The sequence below is a fragment of the Spermophilus citellus genome (assembly GCF_964194105.1).
Source record: "Spermophilus citellus genome assembly, chromosome: 8".
NCBI lineage: Eukaryota > Metazoa > Chordata > Mammalia > Rodentia > Sciuridae > Spermophilus > Spermophilus citellus.
The window spans coordinates 126,254,523-126,281,678 of record NC_138189.1 but is presented as its reverse complement, the minus strand read 5'-3'; the positions used below and the strand labels follow the sequence as shown (position 1 = coordinate 126,281,678).

Sequence of the window (27,156 nt, the reverse complement as noted above, 5' to 3'; positions counted from 1 at the left end):
CTTTATTATTTAGATCCACTAAGCTTAGTAGGAACACTACTATATTTATTCATTAAAATATTGAATATTTACTTTCTACTATGTTCCATGCATCAATCTCCTACGATTAATTAAGTCTGGACCATGTTATTAAGAAACTACTCAAGAGTCTAGAGGAAGGAGTAGAAATGTCAAAGAATAATCATAAGATAGGGTGTTAAGTGAAATAATTTAAGCATATAAAATTTATCTTTCTGTTTATTCATTGCCTCCTTCAGTCAATAATTGAAGTGATCTTCAGGTGGCTTACAAAAGTATGCACAATATAGAAGAATATAAATAAATAAACTAGGGAAGGGACTAAGAAAAAACATAGATAAATGAGAAATAAACAGGAAAGCCCACAGTAAGAATAATCTACATTACCATATACTGCTACTGAAGGTACAAAATAGCATGACCTCTACATAGGAAAATTGGCAATACTTAGCAAATACGAATATGTACCAAAATTATGTATTATGAATACTTTGATCAAGCAGTTCCACTTCAGAGAATTTATATTACAGTGACATCTCACAAATATAAAGTGATATGTGAATATGGTTATTGATTGCACACTCTTTCTGATAGCAGGAGATACACTATAACCCAAGAGCACATCAATGAGGTCTGGTTAAACAGCATATGGCACTTCTACTCAGTGGAGAACCTTCCTACTGTAAAATAGAGGGAGAAAGCTGCCCGTATGTTGGAATGATCTCCTAAGATTGATTAAATATGGACCATGTTTCACTTTAGGTAAAGAAAGTAAGATGTAATAGAATACACACATACACACACACACATACACACACACACATACACAGAGAGAGAGAGAGCACACTTGGTAAAGGAAAATAACAATGTATATTTATCAAATTTTATCAACACCACTTATATTTTCCCAAAAGCATGTCGACTCTTTATGCACTGATTTATTTCTGAACTCTACTCTTCCATCATTTTATGTGTTTGTATTCATGATAGAACCAAACAGTTTAATTACTGTAGTTTTGTAATATGTTTTTAAATCAGGGTGCATGATACCTCCAGCTTTGTACTTCTTTCTCAAAATTACTTTGGCTATTCAGAGTCTGTACTGGTTCCAAATGAATTTCAGGATTTTTTCTATTTCTATAAAAAAATTCCATTGGGATTTTGATAGGAATTTTAGTGAATCTATAGATGTTTGGGGAAGAATGGACATTTTAATAATATTAATTCTTTCAATCCATTGAATATGAAATGTCTCAGAAGGAAAGGAAAAAGAGGTATCTCTGTGAAAATGGATATGTTAACTAGCTTACTGGTGGACAACACAGAGGCATCTACAAAAACATCAAGTCATACACCTTAAATATGTACAATTTATTTATCAATTAAACCCCAATAAGGTTAGAAAAAGTACATATATATGCATATATATATATATATATATATATATATATATATATATTTGTTTTATCTATATAAAGAAAGGCTAGCAAGGCACATAAGAACTAACATAAATGGAAAGGTGCACAATGAACTAATATAAAAGATTGTTGGCAGAGGACAGGAGTAACTGTTAAACTGGGTAGAGAAAGGCATCAGGACAAATATTCCCAATATAGAAATTTCTATGTAGTTTTTTTTTATTTTTGGACATTATAAATGCATTTCCCATTTCAATAAAGTCTTACAAATACATATATTAACATATATATGTGCAGTGGTATACAATAGTTACATAATTACTAGAGGAAAGTTACAAATCAGCTCTGAACTTTCTAGGTATCAATCCATCAGAGTATTGGGTTGTTAGGAAAATTCAGAAATAAGATTTTAGAATGTTTTAAACTTCTTTTCCTCTATGGAAACCAAAGGGAATTTCTCTACTGTACCCCCACAAATTGGATATTCTATGACATAGTGAATGAGAAACTCAGAAACAGCTTTCAAATACATACTCATGAGGGTTCAAATCATTGCCCTGCTTAGAACTCTCCAATGTCCTCTAAGTCAATGAGAAAAAATTCAAACCACTTACCGTGGTCTGGCCACTATATGTGACCTGGCCCCCACTGCTCTGTCCTCCTCTCTTCCCCTTGATCATGGAGCTCCAGTAGCTTCTTTGGTTCCCCTAACCACAAGCTCATATCTGTCTCAGGGCTTTGTGATTACTGATCCTTTCACCTTCAGTGGTGGTCCCCCAGGTAGTATTCACATGGTGGCCTCTTTCTCATTCAGTTCTTACTGTAATATCAGTCACCCTCTTAGAGAAGTACCCCTGCATCTCTATAAAGGAGCCCCACCACTCGCCTGCCACTCTGGGGCCCATCATGCTGTAGTATTTATTAGCAGCTGCTATTTTATCATTTTTATTTTCTGTCTTTTTCCACATTAAACAACCCATAAAAATTTTTCAGTACCACCACGCACGGTGACACACCCCTGTAATCCCCCAGGCTCAAGAGGCTGGGAAAGGAGGATGACGACTCAGTTTCAAAGCCAGCCTCAGCAAAAGCCAGGGGCTAAGCAACTCAGTGAGACCCTGTCTCTCAATGAAATACAAAGTCGGGCTAGGGATGTGGCTTAGTGGTCAAATGCCCTTGAGTTCAATTGCCAGTACCCTCCCCCCCCAAAAAATTGTTCTGTACCACATCTTGTATTACCTCTGTCTACAAGGCCACAGACATAAATGATGGCCAGTAAATATTAACTGAATGAATGAAAGAAAATGAATATGATTGTGATGAGAATGAAAGAAGGAGGAAGGGAAGGATAGAGGACAAAAGAGAAAGAAAGGAGTCTTTTAATAATCAACATAGTCAAAACACTCTGGCTAGTGATAAGAAACATTTGTCAGCTAATTCTGATATGACTTCAGATAAGATTTTAGATACCAGTGGCTCTTACACAATTTTTGACCAGTGTTTACTTAGGGCAGAGTTTTATACTATTGTATATATAGTCAATTACAAATAGATTTCACCAGAAAATATCTACTGGAAAAATCCTGAAAGTCTTTAGGTATTTAGGTTAGATGTGTTATAAATTTTGGTTTTCAGAGCATCTCCCTCAACCATCCCAAAGTTAATACAGTGGGAATAAGTATTCTAAAAGACATATTATCACCACACTTTTCCATTGTAATACTTGGTCAAAGTTAACTAATGGTCACTTTACTACAGATGGCGCTTCATGACAGCATTGGATTTGGGCAGCTATACTTAGAAATGAAGAGAAGCAGCGTGAATCAGGATCTATTGGACCACCAGATTTCTGCAGCTGTGTTCCAGGTGCAACCTAACATCAAAACTTACTTTCTAGGCCCTGGGGGTGGAGTTCAGTGGAACAAGGCCCTAGGTCTGATCCCCAGCACCCACCCCAACCCCCCCAAATAACTTACTTTCTTCCAGCCACTTCACAGTGGTTCTTAAAAAGAAGCACAAATGGTTTCTATTTATTGGCCCATAGTTTATTTACTTACTTATGTGCTGGCTAGAGTTTATAACCATTGCCATGTGGCTTAGGGACACACTGACTTACTTAAAAAGTACACATTAAAAATGTTTCAAGTCTAGAGTGTCTCTGACAACCCAGTCTTGTATCCGAATGATTCCATAATCGACACAATTACTCACACAAGGGTTACTCCCTAGTATTCGCATCTGTTAAAGCTCATGTGCGTTATTTATTCTAGTACAGGTCTGAAATAAATTATGGGGTTTTCGTGGAAAAAAAAAATGTGTTTCTGATAATGCTCTTTTCATATCACAGCATGAGAGTAACTGGTGTGAAAGGCTTCCCACCGTAGATCAAACTATGCTTCCCTTTATTTCCAAGGACAGTTGAAAAAAGAATTATGCTTCTAATTGAGTTAGAAATGCTTTATCTTAGTAACAGTGGCTGTCCTCAGTCACAGATAATTTCTACTTCTCAGTTAATAAATCCAGGGTCAAATTTAATATCCATTGACCCTCCTGTGACCATATGCATGATCCTCTGAGGACAGCCACCTCAGGAAACAGACCCCTGTGCCATCCCAGAACTGAAGCTGCATTATGGTCACATGCTCCTAACTGTCTCAGTGTCTCAGCATTTGTTGTCTTTTCCATTCTCTAAACTTCAGAGAATGCTTTAGAGTCTGAGACTGAACTTTTCCCTGGAAGAGTACTTCTTTTTTTTTTTATTAGAGTAATCTTATTAATGCAAATCTATGCCAAATCCTCAGAAAAGGTGTAGGAGAAAAAAAAAATGCAAGCAGAAACAGACTAGAAATGCTCACAGCTCAGCTTGTGAAGGCGGTGCAAGTGTAGGTAGATGATTTGAACGCTGTCAGGGCTTTCAGACTGAAAAATGTAATCACATTCTTATTTTAACAGTCATGTCATTAAGGATTCTACTACAAATATTATATGCCTTATGTCCTGTTAGTCTCTAGCAAAAACAACTTGCTATTTAAAGCACAGCTTTGGGCAAAGAAGGTGGTTTGAATTGCAAGGAGTTATTAATTAACAAGACAGCAAAGCTTCAGGACATGAAACCACAGAGCAGCTCTTTGGCCAGTTGTCAACAGTGTCACACATATGTAAATAATCCACAGTTTAAAAAGGCTCTTTTCTCTTCTATACTTTATCCCCTTGACAATGATTGTAATTCTCTGTACCAAGATCCCTTCCAAGTCTCACATTAGTGATTACAGGACAGTATGAAAGCAATTGTGGTTCCAATGGCTTTTTTCTAAATCTCATAATAATGATAATATTTTTTAAAAATCCTTGAAATGAACTCTCAATATTCTTAAAGACAACCAAGACAACTGTCAGCCTATCCATCACTGTAATCTTAGCCACACAGGTAACATTAAAATTAAATTGGCGTAACTGTTGAGCATCCACACATTCTAATGTTGTAAGACCATTTAAACCATTTTTTAAAAAACTTACTTTCAGCACATTAGAATGTCTCCACTTTTCCCCCTACAGTTTTGGCATGCACAGCATTTACAGGAAATTTTTTATTAAGACCGACTGCAAGAGAAAGACTTTGGCTCCTTCACTAAAAGGCCTAAAGTTAAATTCATTTCATAATATTTATTTTTAATGAGCATCTAACATTGAGAGAATCATGGAAACTTTGTAAGAACTACCTTGGATAGCAAAACTAATATTAAATACAGTGCTGCATCCTTCACAATGGGACAGCTTCTGAGAAATGTGTTGTCCAGAGTTTTTATCATTGTGGACACTTCATAGAGTGTACTTACACAAAAATGGTATCAGCCAACCTACCAATGTGGTCTCTTGATGCAATGAAGAGTCACAGTAAGCACAAAATGCATAAGTCATATTGCATTCACATATGTACTATATATATATATATATATATATATATATATATATATATATTTACTACATTCTCCATATATATGTTTGTGTGTGTGTGTACTCTAAATGCTATTGCTGTAGAATACTATGAAATGAAGATTTTAAAAAATCTTAAATAAACTAGTAATGTAGTCACTGATTGTCATTATCAAATGTTGTGCATTGGACCTAATTGTACGTGCTATAGTTTTATATGTCTGGCAGTGCCGTAGGCTTGTTAACACCGCATCACCACAAACAAGGAATAACATGTTGCACCATGATGTTACAATAGCTACTCACCAAACTAAGCAACAGGAAATTTTTAGCCCCATTATAATCTTACGGGACCAACGTTGTATTTGTGGTGTGTATCAACTGAAATATTGTTATGTGGTACACTACTGTATGTTGGTTTCAGAGATAATCCAACCTTGCTCGCTCTCTCTCTCTCTCTCTCACACATACACTCTACACAATGAAATCCTCACAACTAGTAAAGTCTGCTTCATTATAATGATAACATTTTAGTTAGAAATGAAATTTGAAAATCATTCAACAGAAATGTGGATTTTTAAATACCAGCTAATTCATTTTGATAATTGAGTAAAATGAATCCATATGAAATAAAGGGATGTGGCCTGGCACCTGAGCGGGAAGGGAGTGTTGAGGTCCCAGCTCAACAGCCACTTGACACTCACCCTATACAGACCTGAAGGGCACTTCCAACCCAGAGCTCCCTAGAGGTCTGAAGGCACTGCTGGGCCTATATGGTGTTTCTCCTGTGATCCAGGATAAGATAGAGCCTCTCCATGAGCCGATAAAATGAGGAAAGTGGCTCTTGTGGGCTCCCCCTGTCCCCTCAGTTACTGCTCCCAAAACTCTTAAGCCCATGAGTTACTTCCAGGCGTTCCTTCTGTGTACCTGGCTCCACTGGCCACTAAGCTCTAAAATCCACCGGCCACCACCACAGCTCTGGGCTGAGTGCATCTGTTAGGTTCCCAGGGTGGGGAATGCTTCTTCATTGGACACAGCAACTGAGCTGACACTGCTGTCAGGTCACTGCAGTCTTCAAGTGGCCAGGAGAAAAGAAAGACGCTCCATGCTGTTAAGACAGTTGACTCTGACCATTATGAGGAGGTGATATCTTCCAAAGCAGACAGGGGAGAACTTCTCTGACACCCAGGAGATACACTGAGACATTTTGGGGGACTCTCTTGCCAATTAATAGACAAATGCAAGAAATACAGCCAGAGAGGGCTAGAGTGCGTAGGCATTCAGAGCTCTTATGATGAAAACTGAGTCCCACCACTCTGACTGGGAGAGGTGCTAGCCAAGCATGAGGCTACTCCAGATGGGTGGGAGAGGGGAGAGGTAGAGTATCAGTTGCAGTCCCAGAACCATTTGCAGCAGCAGGGCTAGGGTCCCCCCCCCACCACCACTGACCACCTTCTTTTAAGTTTCCCCAGGAAAAGAAATCGACAAAATCATAGGAAAGAAATTACCAGATGTGATAAGCTTAGAGGAAGCAGGTGGGTTCAAGTAGCATAGTGCATGTTGTGTGGGTTTCCCTGGGCAGCCATAATAAAGTAGCCCAGACTAGGTGGCCTAAAATAACAGGAATTTATTTTCTCACAGTTCTTGAGACAAGAAATCTGAAATCAAGTATCATCAGGGCCATGTTCCCTCTGAAGGCTCTGGGCAGCAATCCTTCCTTACCTCTCTCTCACAGCCTCTGGGGATTCCTGGCATTTCTTGGCTTGGGAGGGTGGGAGGACCACTCCAGTCTCTGCCTCCATCTTCATACAGTCCTGTTCTCTATCTCAAACCTCTCTTTCCTTTCTCTTGTTATGTCAGTCATTGGAATTAAGGCTCACCCTAAATCCACTATGACCTTGTCTCTAGAGCCTGAATTAGATCCACTAAGTCCCTATTTCCAAATATGGTCATAGTCAGAGGTGGGCCACAGTGGATGGTAGAGTGGTATCACCTGGAGTTTTCTTCAAACCAACCCCAGACACTCATTCCTCCACTTGGCTTCTGAGTGTCTACCTAGGAATTTCCCCAGCCAAAGGGAGCAGACTATGCCCCTTCCTCTTGGGCAGACCCATGACACTCAACCCAGTGCAGCCCCGAAGGATACATCCAAGCCAGAGTTCCCTAGAGAACAGGCTGAGGTCATTAGCTGGGCCTATATGGTGTTTCACCTTCCCCTCTGCCCAAGCCTGCTTTTCTCACCCCTTCTGGGTGTTGAGGCCAGGAGCACTGGCCAATAAACCTCCTCCATACAAGTCTTCACCTCAGCAAGTTTCTAAGCCAAGCCACTGGGGAACTGTAGACGGGGACTTACCCTCTCATCTACAAAATGGGGACAATAGTATTACCTTCAACATGATGTTGTGAGATCGAAACTATTCATCCTGATGTCTTAGAACAGTGAGTGGCAGATGGTAGCATTCAATAAACGTTTATTACAAATTATTATTGCAAGCATGTTTTCTTCTCTAGGAAAAAATACTCATTAAGGAATACATTTTTCTATTAATACTGTACTTTTTTTCAGCTTTCTCTAAGTTATAAATCAGTAGAACAGTGAAGCTAAAAGTTATGTTATCATTTTATTTTTGATACTCTAATTATGATAAAATTAATATACTATTAGAGTTTTAAACTACTATTACCATATTGTAATTGCCACATTAGCTATTTTTTCAGCATGGGAATTATATAAATGGTTTCTGCATTACTAATAAACATCAAAAAAACAAGTATACTTAACTTCTTCTGTAACCTCTTATATTCACTCAAAATTTAGCACATCAAGCCCAATCAAATCAGCAAGGAGAAAAAATGCAATTTAAATGGAAGGCTTGATAGTTCAGAGTAGCTGTAGATCTTAAAATTTATCTGTCAATGAAAGTATCAAAAGAACTCTCTAGAGTTCTTCCCATCAAGGCTATAAATTAATCCTTGGAGAGCAATATAAAGTTAAGAGTAGATTCATTTAGTCGATAAGCTTAAAGTGCTAAAACCTTAAAAGAATAAATTAGCCACACACTTTGCATTTAATGCAGCCATATCTTAAATTAGTTTTCTTGAGGATTAGGATTATCATTCATGACCAAGTCCAATCCAGTTATTTGTTAGGACAAGAAGAGTAAATCAATGTAAATAAGGAAAATTAATCCAGCAGAAGGGGGCTCACATTCTGTTTAGTGCCTCTGAGTATTAAATGTTTCCCACATTGCTTCATGCGGAAACCATCCAGTTCAGTAAAACCCAGTCTCCAAACCAAACAATGTCTGGTTGAGTTTCCATGTCTCCAAGTGTAAGAAATAGCTGCAACTTTTTAAGTGCTTACATGTGCTAGTGCCTTCAACATATGATCTTTGATTCTCAAAATAACACTTCAAAGAATGAATTATTATCCCATTTTCTAGATGAGTAAATTGAGGTCCGCGGTGCACACCACTGACAAAAGGCAAAACTGAAGCTAATCTTCAGGGAAATGCCAATCAAAAACCACAATGAGCAAGTGGCTATTGCATCACTTCAATAAGAGTGAGTATTCTCACGAGTGCTGGCCAGGATGTGAACAAAAGGAAATTTCGTGCACACTGTTGACGGGAATGCAAATTAGGATAACCATTATGGAAAACAATATGGCGGGACCTCAAAGAGTTAAAAACAAAACTACAATATGATCCAGCAATCTCACTGCTGGGTATGTACCCAAAGGAAATAAAACCAGTATGTTGAAAAGACAGTATATTCATTGCAGCAATAGACAAGAAATGAAAAACAACCTAAGTATATGACAACTGACAAATGGACAAAGAAAATGGGGTACATACACACAATGGAATAGGATTCAGCCACAAAAAGAATGGAATCCTGTCACTCATGACAACTTGGATTGAACAGGCAATCACTATATTTTATCAAGAAAGCCAGGAACAGAAAGATAATTACTGCCTGATCTCACTTGTATGTGGAATCGTAAAAAGTTGATCTCATAGAATTTGAGAGTAGAGGGGAGGGATGAATGGGTACCAAGTCAGAGTTATATAAAAGCAAGACGCTCTGGTGTACGGCTACACAGCAGGGTGAAAATAGATAAAGTAGAGTGATTACAGATAATGATAATGTTCTGCACATTTCAGAAAGCTTAAAGAAAGAATTTTTCAATGTTTTCACCGTGAAGAAATGATAAATGTTCAGAGATAGATTTAACCTGATTTAAACATACATTGTATGACTAATTAGAAAAACCACCAAAAAAACATACAATGTATGCATGTATAGAAATATCACATGGTCCTTCATTAACATGTGAAATTTTTCTTTTTTACATATCAGTTGAAAAATTAATTTAAATTTCTTAAAAACTGCAGAGCCAAATAGATTCAAGTCTATCTGCCCTCTCCACTTGCAGTATCCCACTGAGCACATAACTATTAATAAGTCAATTCATATTCTACTTAAAAGGATTTGGCAAAGTGTTTCATGAAATTGGCATTCCTCCAGAAACAAGCAGAAACACATCCACTATCATTATTCTTTTTTTAAGTTTTGAATTGGTTTGTTTATTTTTCAAGTTTATGAATAGACAGAATCAACTACAAAGTTAAAATATTGCTATCTTCTCCAACCAGCTACCCCATTTGAGAGGGACAAGGGTGAGAGATATGCATGCCTTTTAGCAGGTTAAAGGGCCATACACCAGATTGTTAACTTCAGACATTTGAGAAATAAGAACACTCTAGTAATATTTCTGCTAATATGCAACATTCATAGCTTCATATTCTGACAGTTAAAAAGAGGTGCTGACAAAGATCATGTTTTTCATATGAAATGAAAAGGTCTATCTGGTACTAAATTACAACATTTTTTTAAAAGGATATTAACTGTCTCACTGTTTTATAATGTTTATGGTAGAAATTTCAATTACAGCACTGCCTTTCCGAAAGTTATAAGAGCGTGAAAGATTTTAGACAGACGGCACTGTCACCTTGTAGGATCTGCCCAGTCACTGAGGCAGTCAATACTCACTTATGAGGTTACCATGTAGATCATTTCATTTTTTCATCAAACACACTTTATTATTATTGTGTGGTAGGCAATTTTGCAAGTACTTAGCTGTAAGCAAGATAGATAAGGCCTCGGTCACCATCTCCTGAAGCTTATCAAGAGCCAGGGAGCAGATGCACAACTATTACCTGGGCGAGGAGTACTAGATACAAAAGAGATTGCATAATGTGTATAATGTAGGGGAGACTTAACTAGCAGTGGTCAAGTGGGGGTGCTCAGATAGTCAAGGAAAGCTTTTCTAAGGGAATGATGTTTTTTTTTTTTTTTTTTTTTTTTTTTTTTTTTTTTTTAAAGAGAGAGTGAGAGAGGAGAGTGAGTGAGAGAGAAAGAGAGAGAGAGAATTTTTTTTTTAATATTTATTTTTTAGTTCTCGGCGGACACAACATCTTTGTTGGTATGTGGTGCTGAGGATCGAACCCGGGCCGCACGCATGCCAGGCGAGCGCGCTACCGCTTGAGCCACATCCCCAGCCCGGGAATGATGTTTTTAAGGAACCAGTAAGAGTTAGCTGGGGGAGAGGAACCATGGCAGAGAGGACAAGGATAGCACCTTTCACACAAAGAAGCAGAGTATATTAGTCAGCTTGACCGCCATAAAAAATACCATAGAAACTTCAATACAGACATTTATTTCTCAGTGTCCTGGAGGCCAGAGCCTGAGATCAAGGGGCCAGTGTGTTTGAATTCTGGTGAGGACCTACTTGCTGTATCCTCACGTGGTAGAGAGAGTTGAACTCTGCTCTCTTCCTCTTCTTACATATAAAAACACTAATCCCATTACATAGGCCCAACCCTCATGACCTTGTCTAAACCTAACAACCTACCTCCCAAAAGCCCCACGTCCAAATCCCATTACTTTGGGTTGTAAGCGCTTCAACGTATGAATGTTGGGAGTGTGGTGTCATTCCAGGACACAGAGCAAAGGCCTGAGGTGAGGAAGAGCATGGTACCCTCATGATATAGGGAAGGGTGCAAGAGAGGTCCTCAGAACAAGGGCAGAGAGGTACACAGAATGGGTTTGGAAAGGATTTTGAACTTGATCTTAGGAGCAATACGAAGCCATGCAAAGTTTAAGCATGAGTAATATAATCAGAACTGTGTTACAGATGACTTTGAAGGGAAGGAATTATTAAAGGAAATGTCAGCTTCTACCTGATACGTGATAGGAGAACAATGTACTTAGTAAAAGACAATTGAGATATGGGGGCCCCAGAGCTTTCACTCTCTAAAAAAGAAAAAAGGAGGAGTAGGAATGCAAAATGAAGTTCTACGCAGATAAAAGGTTTTGGGTTTGGGTTTGGGTTTTGAAATTTTAAATTTTTAGTCTTAATGATTTGTGACAATCTTAGGTGATTCTTTGCATTTGGACAGAGCTTTCAGAGGACCATTTTTTCCCAGATGGGTCAAAGTGAATGATTTTCCCTACATGACTTGACTAAACCCAAACATGGTGGCAAATATTACCTGCAAATTCACGGCATTGATTTCTATTTCTACTTTGTCATGAAGAAGTATCAGTTTTCAGCCAAAATTTGAAAATTACAAATACATAAAATTACCTGTTTTCCCTGGGTAAAGCTGAAATATATGATTTTAAACTGTTGATATTTACTACTATTAGCTCTAGTTAATCCAAGAAACACTGAATCGGTAATTCTTTGCTGCTTTACAAAATAGCTGCAATTGAATAATAACCTAATATATTGTAAATAGAGTAAAATTCTGCAAGCCTAATTTTCAAAGAGCTCTTACTATTAAGTCTTAATCTTCTGAATCTTATTGAATTAAAAAAAATGAAATTTAAGAAAAAAATCAGGAGTTCTGCTTCTGGTTTGGCCAAGCACATGCCTACCAAACCTAACCTCCTGCATGGAACAACTGTAAACTATGAATAACATAGAAAAAAAATCTCAAGTCTATAAGGACTGAATCAAAGCAGTCATATTTTCACAAAGGGTCAAAAATTGGCAAAATGGACTGAAATGGAGTGAGTTTCCCATATTTTGAACTTTCTTTACTTTCTTCCTCCCATCTTCCCTCTCTCTCCCTCCCTCCCTCCCTTCCTTCCTTTCTCTCTCTCTTCTTCCTTTTCTTTCTCTTTCTCTCTTTCTTTCTCTGTTAATGGGCATTAATCACAGCACCATGCAGTGTAGCTAAAGCTTCAATAGAAACACAGAGTCTTTCTGAAGAATCTTTAAGCAGAGTAGGTAAGAGGGAAATCCCAGAAAGGAATGGCAAAGGCCCAAATTCTGTAAATGATGTGCCCCAATTTTTAACTAACCCCTAGCTTCATGTGCATGGAGTAGATTGCAAACATGGAGTTAAGAAAAAATAGATCTGAAATAGGATTTGCACAGATGCCTGAGAGTCAGAGTTTGCAGTTATGACCCAACCAAGTTAATTGCCTACTAAAACAAAAATATCAAAACTATTCAGAAGACTAACAGAATCTAGAGTCTCCACAACATAACATGCATGACGTATCAAGAATACAGTGCAGGGCTGGGGATGTGGCTCAAGCGGTAGTGCAGGGCACTGGGTTCGATCCTCAGCACCACATAAAAATAAAATAAAGATGTTGTGTCCACCGATGACTGAAAAATAAATATTAAATATTAAAAATTCTCTCTCTCTCTCTCTAAAAAAAAGTGTAAATTTATTTAATGTACGCATTAATAGGAAATGTGATATAATCACAAGTAAAAAAAAGGAGGTCAGTCCAAGATGACTCAAATTTTGGAATTGATAGATAAACCTTTAAAGAAGCTATTATATCTATGTAAGGGAAAGGAAGAGACTCTTGTAATGAGTGAAAAGATAAGGAATATCAGCAGAAAAACAGAAGCTACAAAATAGACCAAACTGGAAATTCTGTAAATGAAAAAAATTAAAAGCCACTGAAATAAAAAGTTTGTCAGATGGATTAACAGCAGAATGGTGATAAGGAAAATGATAGTGAAATAAATAGTAACCATCCTGAATAGAAAGGAAAATTATTTTTTAAAAAAAGTCTCAAACATCAGAACAAGAGATCTGACATACATGTATTTGGAATCTCATAAACAGAAAATGAAGAATAAGGCAGAAAAAAATTGAAATATAATGAAAAATCAGGCTTTCAAAAGATCCTTATTTGTATGTGGAATAGGTTTAACTTTCTCATTTAAAGAAAAAAAAAGTTATCTTCACAAATTATAAACAAAAGCAGTAACTACATTTCATATGTCAAAGTGCATTTAGAGAAGAAATCATGAAGTAGCCTTAAGATATTATGACTTTAGGTTAAAGTTGCACTCCTCTTTGTGAATATTACCATGTTCCAAAACAAAATTCTTTCCTATAAAATGTGCTAAGATTCAAAACTCAAGGTCCATCTACTGAATTTGCTTTGTAATATTAAAAGTATACTACGATAATCATAGAATCTTATATTTAATGTGACCAAATAAGCAAAAGACTTGTCAAACTCCAATTTATAAATTGCCCCTCCTGTCACCTCTCTTCTTATGATAGAGGCAATGGAAGTAAACTAGACACAAGTATGACAATGAAATTCTACACAAGAAAAGTGCCCTAAAAATTCTTGCAAGATGAGTCCAGGAAATAGGTCTGCCAACACTGAAAGGCTGTGTTCTTGTTTATGCATAATGTAACAGGACAGCCTTTGTATTATTTTTAACAGTTCATACTTAAAATAATCTATACTTCAAAGGAGAGTAAACAGTGCGTAAGCTTAGATTACTCTTTTCCTCACGACTTGGTTCTTGTATAATAGATATTCTTAGGAGCTAGACAAGTCAATCTCTATATAAACACTAACTTCCTCTGGGTTTCCAAATGCAGAATTCTGCAGAATATACAACATGAGAAGCTTCTAACTAGAAAACTGTTCAAAATTAAATAGTATCTAAATCCAGTTAGTGAGGCTAAAAATAATGTTTAATCTCTCCAAAACATAACCACAGCAATGGATAACCATACATGGTTACTTTCAATAAAGAACAAAAACCTTCCAGAATAATTTGAGCAGAAAAGATCTTTTAAAGGTAGAGGATAGTTCCTTATAGTAACTGAATTATTGGATGGAGTATCACCAGTAATCAAACTGGTCATAAATTGCCTCAAGTTCTATTTTGTTCTTTCTTCTTTGTTGTCCTCATGAAAACAGCTATACTACCAGTTTTTCTTGTTTCTGGCCACAACACAATCCCCAAAAGCATCAATGAATGGTATTTGCCTGTCTCAGGATTTTGTATGAAATAAACCATTGATATCATCAAAGCAAATATTGAACAATTAAAATCATTACAATCATTTAAAATAGAAAACATGGGTTTTAATTTCTATAAAAAAAGTACAAATACATAATTTACTTGATTGCATGAGGCATGTCAAAGTAGCAAGCATATACACAACACATAAAAAATACAACTGAAAAGTTTTATATTAATATTTTTAAACTTTCCCATATTAATATGTGAAAGGGTTTTTAAGGAATGGCTTGTGTTGTTCAGCTTTCTTTAAGAGGTATTCAAATAAGTTTTAATTGATGTCCTTTTTTCTGCTAGTAAATTGCCTCCAATAAAAGAAGTTATTCAATGACTTTATTAGCTCCATGCTCAATAAATGTCTGTTAGAGGGCACTACTAATGGTCCTATTCTTCTTTATTAAAAGGAAACTCAAAGTATCTCTGTCTCTTCTTCATCCCACTTGTACTCCAAATGGGAAGGAGCAGCTCTCAGAATAACCAATAAACAATGGTGACATAAATTGGTCACAATCCCAGGAAGTCAATATTTTTCTCTTTTACTTAGCTCACTTTCATCTCAGAAGTCAAAGAGCTAAAAGATTAAGTCTGACATTGCCTCCATCTTGGGAAATATCCTTTACCTTAGAAGACCAGAGAAGCACCCAGGGTAACAGATGCATGGACATCCAAGTGTCCCAGAGATGATCAGTGGCAGATGCCAGGGAACAAGCTACCTTACTTTAACCATGTAAGCCAAGGCATGGTCAAGGCTCATATGTTTTCTATGTAACTGGTAAGATCCTAGCTAAATTTGGAACTAAATCTCTGGATATGAATTAAGACAATGCATCTTCCTAAAGAGTCAACTCAGGTTCAAGGTCATATCTCTAGCCATTTAACATGACTAGGCATTCGTTTTCTTAATTGATATTTCTTTCACTCTCTCTTAGCTCCTCACTTTGAATCAAGCTCAAGTGAAGATACAAATAATGATACATTTTCTTGGGCATTTACCATTTGTCAGTCAAAGCTCTATATATTGAATGTGCATCATCTCACTGAATCCCCACAACAACCCTAGAAGGTAGCTATTGTCATCCCTATTTTCTGGATGAGAAAAATTAGGTTTACAAAATTTGGAAACTTATTTAAAGTTCAGTTACTAAGTGACAGCTGAAATTTAAATCCATGTTTGTCTGACTCAAAAGTGTGAGTTTTTACTCAATAGATGGCTCTTCTGTCCAAAGCAAGAACACCTGGAAATAATTATTATTATTTCCTACCAAACCTCTTCCATCCTCTCTACCAAAGAGCTTTCACACACTTCATCAGTGAGCTATCTGAGAGCTACATGTTTATGGGAAAGTGGTAAAACCTAAAATGAAGTTAACAGTCTGGGCTTTTAGAAGGAAATCTAAAACAGAACTGTTAAGAAAGACACAGCATCCTACTGCCTAGAAAGGCATGTGTAGTCAGTTCAAAAAGCCATCCAGTAAAAAAGTAAAAGCAGCAAGATTATTTAAATCATAATCCATAATTACTAAGTCATTTTGTCTATGCAGTGGACATCTTATCCTAATTGATTCAAACATTTCTTCTTCTATAAAAGATCAAAGTGGATGGTTCCCATCAATTATGAGATGTAACATTAAGAAATGGGCAATAATAACTCTCATAAGTCATTTCTTATACTTTAGCAGCAGCATTTTCTTCACTTCTTGACACCAGTCGATGTGGAAGAAGACTCTTTCTGCTCAAGAGATGAAGCAAGGTATTGAGTCCATTGGAAAGACGACACACACTGTACAAGAAGCACAGGTTTTCAGAAATCTTAAGTAGGAAGGGTCTTCCCATATGACCCAGCCTGAATGAAAATAGGCCAGCAGGCAGTTGATGTCAGTTATTACAGGCCATTGAAGAAGGAAATTGAGCAAACAGAAATAAGATGCCCATAGACTTGATCCGCAAATACATCAAATAATGGGAGCAGCATATTACATGCTAAAGAGCAGGAACAAGTCTAGAAACAGAGGTCAAAGATGGAGGTTCAAGAAATCATTAGGAATCAATGTCAGGGAAGATGGGGGAGGTGAAATGTGGAGGATGGATGGATGGGTTTGATTTGAACAAGGAAGAATCACCTAGTCCTTAGGGACTGGATGGTACAGAGACAAAGTTCTGACAATTGCAAGTAAAGACACAAGCTTGTTTTCACCTTCTGGGCTCTGTAACATGAGAGGCATGATTACCTTTAAAGAATAAAGGTAGCAAGATATGACACTGAAAGAGAATGAAGTCGTGGGAGAAATGGTTAAGGTGAATACCATGAAATTACCCAGTAGAGACGAGGGCTTGGTTGATGCCACATGCTAATAGGAACCAATCTGAGTGGAATTACTCATAATTACTCCAGCAATCCTGCACAGTCCCAGGTGAGCACAGAAATACAGAGCACATCCAGCATATAGCTAGACTGATCTAGTTTAACGGTGATCTATATTCAGGAATGGAAGATGGAGGGTTAATTTGGTGAATGGAGAAGTCTGGGATAGACAGAGGAGGAACTGAAGCAAGAAAGGGACTTAGATGCAAGGACAGAAAAGAAAGGGACATTTAAGGTAATCAAAATTCATAAAGGAAATAAAACCAAAAGCTGAGATATTGGAAAGACTAGGAGACGGTGATCAGAGAGTTGAGATATGAGTTGAGATTTCAGAGGTAAAACAGCTTTAGAAGATTCCAGGTTATCCAAGAATCTCTGTTCCTGGGAGATCAGGTTCTGGGAGCAGGATCAAAAATAAAAGATATCAAAACTGGGTCATTTGAGGGAAGGGAAGAGTAGATTGCCTGCGTGCAAAGAGCTATCATAGAGACAAAAGAGCCTAAAAGACCATTGATGTCTTCGGTCCCTGTGAAAGAGACTGTCTAGGCCCATAGAAAACAGGAAGGAGGGCCCCACCTTCACATTCATGGCTTCAGTGATCACCTCCACAGCGCGGCACAACTTCTAAGTCTGTGTCTCCCACCTTGGTCTCCCTCCTGAAAGTAGTTCTGAATCTCTAAGCCACCTTTGAGATACCTTTTCCTGGGCTACTGGCCACTGATTCATATCCAAACGATTCAAAACTCAGCTGAGTGAGCATCCTTCTCCAAAACTCTCACCTTCCACTTTTCCTGTTCCTCCCACTCACCCCGACTCAAAATATACATCCCTCTTTGACTTTCTCCAACATTTCTCCCCTCACACCTCATTTAAGCTGTGCTAATTCTCCCTTTATAGAGCCTCTCAGGCCAGCCTTCATTACAAGTCTCCAACATTCCCCTAGTTCACAGCTGAACATGTTCTATGACAAGTCTCAGGACCCTCTACCTGGTTTTCCTGCTTTCTTATTTTTAACTCTTTAATTCAACACAAATTTTCCTAAAACTTTATTATACATATGTCAATCTATGCTCAGAAAGCTTCCATATGCCAGGCATGGTGGAGCACTCCTATAATCCCAGTGCCTTGGGAGGTTGACGCAGAAGGATCATAATTTGGGCTGGGGATATGGCTCAAGTGGTAGTACGCTCGCCTGGCATGCGTGTGGCCCAGGTGCAATCCTCAGCACCATATACAAACAAAGATGTTGTGTCCGCCAAAAACTAAAAATAAATATTAAAATTCTCTCTCTCTCTCTCTCTCTCTCTCTCTCTCTCTCAAAAAAAAATAAAATAAAATAAAAGGATCATAAGTTCAAAGCTAGCCACAGCAAGTTAGTGAAGCCCTGAGTAACTTAGTGTGACACTGTCTCAAAATTTAAAAAAATAAAATAAAACAGGGGATGTGGTTCAATCCCTGGTACTACCCGCTTAAAAAAAAAATAATAACCCTTCCCTATCTCCCAGATACTTCCCTAATAATAAGCCAACACAGCGAGTCCTTCCTGGCTATCCCCTCCCATGACTTCACTACAAGAACAAGACATACCAGGATTATTCCAATCCATAGATCCCCATGGACTGAATAGATTTTGACTTAATTCATATCTGTGATGTGATGGTGTTCATCAGATTCACTTTTACCACCAAGTACATACATATTCCTTTTACATGAAGGTTTCAATTCAGTAAGAATTAAATAACCTGGCATTTATAAAAATGTTCTAGCATAATTTCCTCAAGGGGCTATGAAAGTATTTCCACTATTTACCACTATTTAATTTATAATTTTCAAGGTGAGGGGCCTATTATTAGAAGTCTGGTGTTTAGTTTTTAATCAAATTAATGTATTGTCAGATTTCAATCTTCAGAGAAAGAAAATCTTACTGGTCACAGATTCCCAAAGCCCATCCCAAATGATTCTCTTGTAAAGCTGATTATGCCTAAAAATGCAGTACACATTTTTATACACACACACACACACACACACACACACACACACACACACATCTGCAATGACAGTAGAATGCATTCATTACATGTTGTAAACAAAAACATGTATTATACAGAAGATCCCCTGATCTATTGGATAAAGAAAACTTTCCCACCTCCAGAGCCCCTTAAGTCTAAACATACCTACTACTTTCTACCATAAGATATAGATTATATCTGATCTTTCCAACATGTTGCTAAACTGAATTGTGACATTTTATGGAGGAGGCACTATAACCAGAAAAACAACTGAACTCCATATAAAGTGCTCACTAATTAAATGCCATCTCAACTAAAGATTCCAAAGAGTAATAACCAATAAACTGAATAAAAGACATTAAGACACCCTACAGAACAGAATCATGCCCTGCATATCTGAAGGAGGCACAGGTGCTGGCACTAAGTTTAACACAGATGTGTAGTGGCCTAAGTGAACCCCTGGGGATAAATGACCCACCATGCCAAGGCCACCATGCCATGCCAACTTAGATCACATTATCTAGTCCCCTAAGATCTGTGGAGAGTTCTTGTAGTTGTTTTGCCAAATAATCACTACCAAGAGATCCTCTGAACCTTCCTTAAGATATGTAACATCGTTTATGAGGACATGTTACAAACTTCTAGAGCCAGCAGCAACGGATACTATTTTGCATTGCCAGAAATATATATATTTAACTAAAAACCTAAAATCCAATTTAAACTTATCTCTGTTCATTTTTCCATCTTTCAATGCAAGTGAATGTCTATTTGAAATGCCATTTTTATTAGTCCTTCTTTTTGTTTTATCAGACAAAATACCTTTCTTTTAAAAAAAAAAGTTTTAGCAATAGTTTCATCATTTCCAGAATTCTGGCTTACTACAATTTAATAATATATAGAACATGTGTTGAGCACTTACTATGAGCCAATCACTGTTCAGAACATACATGTATTAATTCATTATCCACAGAATAACTGTATGAAGCCAACACTACTTCTATCCATATTTTGTAGAGGAGGAAATGGAGGCAATGTTAAACATGACATGACTAGTAAATAGTGGAACCGAGATTCAAACTCAGGTACCTTGACCTCATAGGCCATATTTGTCATCGCTGCATAGTGCCTGAATGTAACCTTCAAAGCTATGAACACTCTTTCATGTAAAGTCATTCATCTTTAATTAAAGAATGAAGAGCTAGACAAAGCAACTGTCAAGTTACATATTGATGGTAGCCAGCAATACATCCCACAGATTCTAGGTTATCCCATCCTGTTATTACATATCCTAATACTATCTGATTATGTTCCCCAACCTGGAAAAGCAAGCCAAGCTAATGGATTGGTTTTGGACAACAACTGGGTGCTTTGGGGGGGGGCAGAGAAAAGAAGGCTAGCAAATAACACTTGAGTGGGCATACACAAATATGTAACAACAAATCTCACTATTATGCACAACTGTGATGTACCAATTCTAAAATGAGAAAAAAAAATTGAATCAAGTTCTATCTGATGATAAAACACTCAATTGTTTAAATGGTGGAAAAAATGGCATCCAAATCCATCCAGAGAGACTAAAAGAAGTCCTTACAGGCATCTACAGCACATACTGGGAACTAAGGTGTTAATCCAGATACCTAGCAAAGATGAAAATCATTAGGTGATCTAGACAAATTCTGAAAATGAGAGCAGATGACTGCTGTGGAAATTTTACATTTCCAGTGCAAGGATAGGTTGGATCCTCTTAAAGGAGGCAAAATAATATAAACATACAGGGCATACAATTATATAAAATTCAAATTTGGTACAAATTCTATAAATATATATGTAAGCTAAACAATGAAAGTATGTTAGTGTTAAGGTGAAGGGGACCAAAACTACAGCACAAGCAATGCAGACAGGACCATAAAATTCCAAAGAATCAGTTATAAAATATATTGAGGAAATAAACTTTATAATAAACCAAATGTACATGCAAATAAAATGCAAAACATTAGCTCACACATTGGAGGGTGGAGGTCTTGCCTAGAGCTTGAAGTTAGCCATTTTAGCAGTAATCTGAAGAAAGAGGAATCTTTCCGACAAGACATTATAACTGAGGAAACCCCTGATTGTCTGCAGAGTAGAAACACTCTCCGTCTAGACCATAAAAGCATCAAGAGATTGAAAGGAGCCCCTGAGATGTGAGTTGTGAAGAGGCTTTCCACATGGGAGCAGGTAAGGAGAAAGGAATTAAGAGATCCAGGCTAGTGCCTGTCAAAATTGTGTTTGTCAGCTTTCCTTTTCTATACCAACTACCTGAGCAACACATACTATCTTGCATTGCCAGCAACTGATACTATCAGCATAAACTAAGCGAATAGTTTTATTTGAGATCAGTTTACATTCTTGACCAATTGGTTTTGTTGCTTTGGGTCAATGGCAGCGCCTCATGGTAACAGTGCATAGCAGAGGAAAACCTGATGTGAGGTCAGGCAAGTGAGGTCAGGGAGAGACCTGAATCCCACCATCCCTTTTGAGGTCACAGCACCAAGGACCTAAAGACCTCCCGCTAGGTCCCACCTCTTAAAAGTTTCACCACCTCCCAATACTGCAAAGCTGAGGACCAATTCTTTTGAGGAAACTTATCCAAATCATAGCAAAAGTTATAAAAACTCTTTGGGACTAGAGATTACCTATTCCAGACTGCTAATGGTTCTTTTACTCTGGATGAATCATGTTTCAAATAATAACCTTTAGATAAGTAAAGTGATACCATACTGTAAAAGTAGTTTTCCTGACCCCATCTATTTTTTTAGTCCTTTGTGTAGGTGGGTAAAAATAACCTCCATCCCTTTCTCCAGCATGATTGGACACTGAGTTTAAAAGGTGGCTTTGAAGGTTAATTAATGTTTGAAGGTTAATTAATGCTGAAGCAGATGAATCCATAAATACCAGAGACTAATACTATCAAAATGTATTTCTCTCTCAAGAAGAATCTCATGTGATATAGATTGCCTGGTGATCTTTCATTTAATTCCTGTGTTCCTTTATATTTAAAATCCTGGGAAAGTTCCAATCTAGACATGAGAATATAAAAGAATTCAACCTGCACTTGTTGAGGGGAGGGGTGGTCTGCACTGTGTTGGCAACAGGAGCAGCAGTAAAAGTGAAAAAAACCCCAAGGATTGTGGATGCAGAATAACCACCAAGACACCTCAAAGGTTAAAGGGTTATTTTTATTTGTTTATTTGTTTGTTTGTTTAATTAGATGACTTATAGGGCATCTAGGAGATAATTTTTATTTCCCTTGTTGTTTCTCATTTTGTTTTTTCTTTGATTTTGACAAAAGATACTTAAGTAGGCATGAGGTCTAAAGGGGGGGAGGAATTGGTAGAGAACAAGGGAAAAATGCACAGCTATAAAATATTTATATAATATCATTAAATAGAGCTTTGGAAGAAAGGAGAGAGCATGAGGGACAAATGAGGAGGTCAGTTTTTGCTAAGTTTGTATAAAGAAAGATTGAGAGAATAAGGAGATAGATAAAAACACTATTGTGTAGCTCACCTGGAAGTCAGGGGCAGAGTCTGCTGGGGGGGGTGGAGGGTGGGGAATGGAACACAGAAAGTTCACACAGCTGCTGGGGAGGGGACCCCAGAGCCCAGTGAATAAGAGGATTTATGCATTTCTTGAAGGGTTAGATTCCTGGAATTTCCAGAAATTCTAATAGCACAATTTAATGCTGTCTGTAGCAGCAATGCTTGGCAACCTGGCAAGGTTTTGTGAAATTGTTGAAGATGTAGCCCTCCACTAAAGCCAAGTTCATCTCACCGTAAGGATTCCACCACATACCGAGTTACTATAATAGGATAAACTGACATCTCAGACCTTACAATTTTAGAAATGACACTAAAGACAGGTTCTCGTGAAGATCACAGTTCATTCATCCAGCTTACTTTTATTTCAAAGGAGCCAAGTTGTACCATTTTCAGACGCAGATCTCTAGAGGCTTACAGATGGAAAAAAAATCTTGGAAATCACATCATTTCAATCCTTCACCTGTTGTGATTTCATTTCTAGAAATCCAAGAACTGTCCTTGGACACTGGGCGTCCTTAGGCTCTTCTCCATGTCTTGGCCTCCTTTGCAGGACCTGAGACCACATGGCTGAGCTCTGGTTAATTCCATATTGGTGGAAATAATATAAGTCATTCCCAGATATAGCTCCATCTTAAATGAAGGATAAGCAGCCAATCTACATCACATTGGATTCTTCTTGAGAGATAAATGCATTTTAATTGTATTAATCACTGATATTTGTGGATTTATCTGCTTCAGCAGCAAGCATTAATTAGTCTTCAAGTCACCTTTTAATAACCTAGCAACTCTGTCCAATCACACTAGAAAAAGAGATGGTGATTTTTTTAACCACATACCCAAAGGATTAAAAAGATAGATGCAGTTATGAAACTGATTTTTACAATATGTTAGCACCTCACTTATCAAAACATTATTATTTGAGGCATAATTTATAAAGCTCAACCCTCACCCTGCCTGAGAACCAAAAAGTAGAGGTTGCAGTCCAGGTCTGAAAACATTCCAGGCTGAGAGATAACTAAAACTTCCCCAGACTCTATTTATTTACTCAAGTTGTCTTGGAGTAAATAAGTCAAGCTTAAATATTTGGTTACCTCATACTAGGTAATGGAATACAAATAGGAAATGGGAAGCAACAGGGAGGGGTGCCTAGTATGGGGCAAAGTAGTCCATTCTAACCATGAAGTTCAGATCAGATGAACTCCAAAGGATAACACACCCAAATCAAAAAGCAATGTATACAGCCCCATTTTTATAAAGGATGATTGATGTCTCAACATCCTGAAGCACTCTCAACCCACAAAGGACACTAAAAAGGTAACTTGGAGTCTTCAACAAACTTTGTAAGCTTCTAAAGAAGGTAGGAAAATGTGGAAGGAGTCTGTGGAGATGGTTACTCGAAACAGTTTCAGTGTTTAAAGACATAATACACTTTATCATTTGAAAAACTCATTTATAGTAGCCTTGATATGCTATAAAAGGGTGCTCCAAAAAATGTGAAACACTGCCTATTGCATACTAAACGGCTTAGAATTGGGTGGTTTCTCCCAAAGTGATGTGGGTGCACACAAACATGAAGAAAACTGGGTTTCCATCAAGATTCAAATGTCCGTCAGGACCTTAGAGATCATACAGCCATGACCCTGGTAGAAAGAGTCAGTGATCAAAAGGCATACATGCATCTCACTGTAGAGAGGGATCTACAGCCTATGGTCCCTGTTTTCCGAGCCAGGATATAATCATATCAGGGTTCCCTAGGCAGACTCGCACCCTCTCCATCCGCCCCCCGCCCCCTCCCCCCGCAGGACCCTGAAGTTGATGCAGGCCTATTGTCCACTCACCTGCAGAAAGCAGTGTCCAACTGGGGCATGCTCTGCAAGGGTGACATTATACACCTGCCTCCGGAAGATGGGCTCGTTGTCATTCACGTCATCCACGGTGATGGTCACCAGACAGGTAGCAGAGAGTGGGGGCTCTCCAAGGTCCTGGGCCACCACTCTCAGCTCTACAGTCTCCTGGGTCTCACGGTCTAGAGTTCGTATAGTGCTGATCACACCGCTTTCTGGATTTATGGTGAATGAAGGCTCGCATTCTATGCTGGGCTGCAGGGCCTCTGGGTTGCAGGGAGCCAAGAGTTGGACCAGCGCATAGCGCAGCAGGGAGTGATTAGTGCCAGCCTCATCCTCATCGGAGGCGCTGACCCATACTACTGCAGTGCCCGGGGCCGCAGCCTCGGATACAGAGGCCTGGTAATGCTCCTGAGTGAAGCGAGGCGGCTGGTCGTTGAGGTCAGCGACCCAGAGCAGCAGAGTCTCCACCGTGCTCAACGGAGGAGACCCCGCATCAGTGGCCACTAGTAGCAACTCATACAGATCGCGGCTTTCCCTGTCCAGGGGCCCCTCAACGCAAAGGAAAAATACTCCTGGAGGTCCACCTGACTGCAGCGCGAAGGCTCCCTCCCCACCCTCTAAGGTCAGCGAGATGCTCCCTCCCCCAAAGCCCACTCCAAGCTCCCTGGTGGCATCCTCTTCCTTTTCAGGCTCACCATCTGCATCGGACACGGAGACGCGAGCCACGTAATCGCCAGGTCCAGCACCCTCAGAGACACGGGCCGCGCCTTCCTCAGTAAGGAACAACAGGTGAATAGTGGGTGGGTTGTCATTCACGTCCAGTACCGCGATGGACACGCGCACTGTGGCGATCTCAGGCTCTGCGCCTCCGTCTCGAGCCTGGACCACCAGCTGGTGCCAGGCCTGCGTCTCGCGGTCTAGAGGTCTCCGCACCCTCACCACGCCGCTCAGCTCCTCCACAGTGAAGTAGGCCGCATCACCTACTGGTTCGCTACCTCCACCGGTCCCGGGCACTTGCCGGGCGCGGAGGCTGTAGTGCACTTGGCCATTAGGTCCCAGGTCTCGGTCTGTGGCGCGCACACGACACACCTCAGCGCCCGGCTGGGCGTCCTCCCGTACTACCGCGCGGTACTCGCCCTGCTCAAAAACTGGCGGGTTGTCGTTCTCATCCAGTACGCGCAGTTCCACGCGCAGGCGACCCGTGCGCCGTGGGATGCCACCGTCCCATGCTTCAATCAACAGCTCGTGTGCCTCCAGCTCCTCGCGGTCCAAGCGCCGCAGCAGCACCAAGTCTAGAGGTTCAAGGGGCAGCGACGGTGGTGGCCCCGGAGTCCCATAGCGTAACTGGAAGAATGGTCCTGCGGGGTTCTTAGGCAAGTCGGAAGATTGCACCAAGGTGTAACCCTGTGTGCTGAACAACCCGGCGTCTGGGTCGTGGGCACCTGGCAGGCGGATGGCAGTACCTGGTGGGCTGAGCTCGGACACGTTGAGTTGCAACAAGTCCCGGGGAAAACGGGGCGAGTGGTCATTCACGTCATTCACTCGGATCTCCACCTGCACCACAGCGCCCAGCAGAGTGGCAGCCACAAAGCTGTAGTGGTCCCGCTGCTCGCGGTCCAGGCACCGGGCTGTGCGGATAATGCCGGTGTCCGGGTGCACGTGGAAGTCGTCCAGCAGCGGAGAGTCATCAGAGTCCTCTGACAGAAAGAAACCGCCCCCCTCCTGCTGCTGCGCGGCTGGCAGCCCGGCCCGAATGTCACCGACCAGTGTGTCCGGCGGAAGCCCCTCGTCCACGGAAAGGCTGAGGTTAAATACCTGGGCAGATGAGCCCGAGGAAGCCCACAACCACGCGTGCACCAAGAGGCCGAACAGGGAGCGCTGCGCCCTGGCGCGGCTGCCACCGCCCGGCATCCCTCGGGGTGACCCTCTCCTCCAGCCGAGCGGAGGAAGCTGCTGACGCCCTTCTCCCATCTTTCTCCCAGAAGGGCTCATTCTCCGCGACCTCCTTGAGAAGGCACCGGATAACTGCCAGCTTGTGGCGGGATCGCGGAAAAATCCAGGAGCTTCTTTCAGTGTCTGAGCTAAAGAAGAAAACACTTTCGCAAACAAACCAACAGACCCAGGAGTTCCCGGGGTTACATCAGCAACTGGTGCAAACGTCCTCTGCCCGCAGCACACACAGATGGGAAAGCTGTAGCTGGTTCTGCCGCTGCAGCCACCTCTTCAGCCCCTGGATTTCTTTAAACGAGTCTCATCTCTTTTTCTCTCTCCTTTTATTCATTTTACATCTGTTCCTTGTTCTGCTCGGCTGGTTGTTTCCCCCTGGTAAAGTCAGGTGCATTATTTCCTTTGCCAAAAAGGAGGAATTTATTTAAAGCGCGCACGCACCGAGAGGATGGGGATCGGGCTGGGAAGGGGGTGGAGTAAGGGCGGGGAGGCCGGGAGTGAGGGCGCGGGGAGAGAGGGAAGGAGGGAGGGGCGGGCCGGCTGCGGCCCTGTTGGCTGCTCCGGGGGCGGTCGCTCCTCGCAGCGTCTCAGGACGCGAAGGACCACGCAGCTCCCCCTTGGATCCGGCTTCTGCCGCCTCACTCCCCTTCCAGCGCGTGACGCGGCGCTCAAGAGGG

General features: G+C 39.9%; 1 protein-coding gene and 1 pseudogene across 4 annotated transcripts in view; one reads left to right on the top strand and one right to left on the bottom strand.

Annotated features, from left to right (window-relative positions):
- The window catches only part of DCHS2 (dachsous cadherin-related 2), a 258,106-nt gene extending 231,386 nt beyond the window's left edge, over positions 1–26,720 (bottom strand). For 2 of the 3 annotated variants that reach the window (XR_014023253.1, XM_081303667.1), the window contains exon 1: positions 24,524–26,478. Coding sequence is in view for 2 of the 3 variants with exons in the window: in XM_081303667.1 (XP_081159793.1) it covers positions 24,524–26,443 (1,920 nt within the window). In the remaining variant the exon portion in view is untranslated. Of the gene's footprint in view, positions 1–24,523 lie in introns of all 3 variants that reach the window. The other variant, XM_081303666.1, reaches the window with a different exon arrangement.
- LOC308654729 lies at positions 26,526–26,907 on the top strand (annotated as a pseudogene). The gene has a single exon. The product of its transcript is annotated as an uncharacterized misc_RNA (transcript).
- The last annotated feature ends 249 nt before the right edge of the window (positions 26,908–27,156 follow it).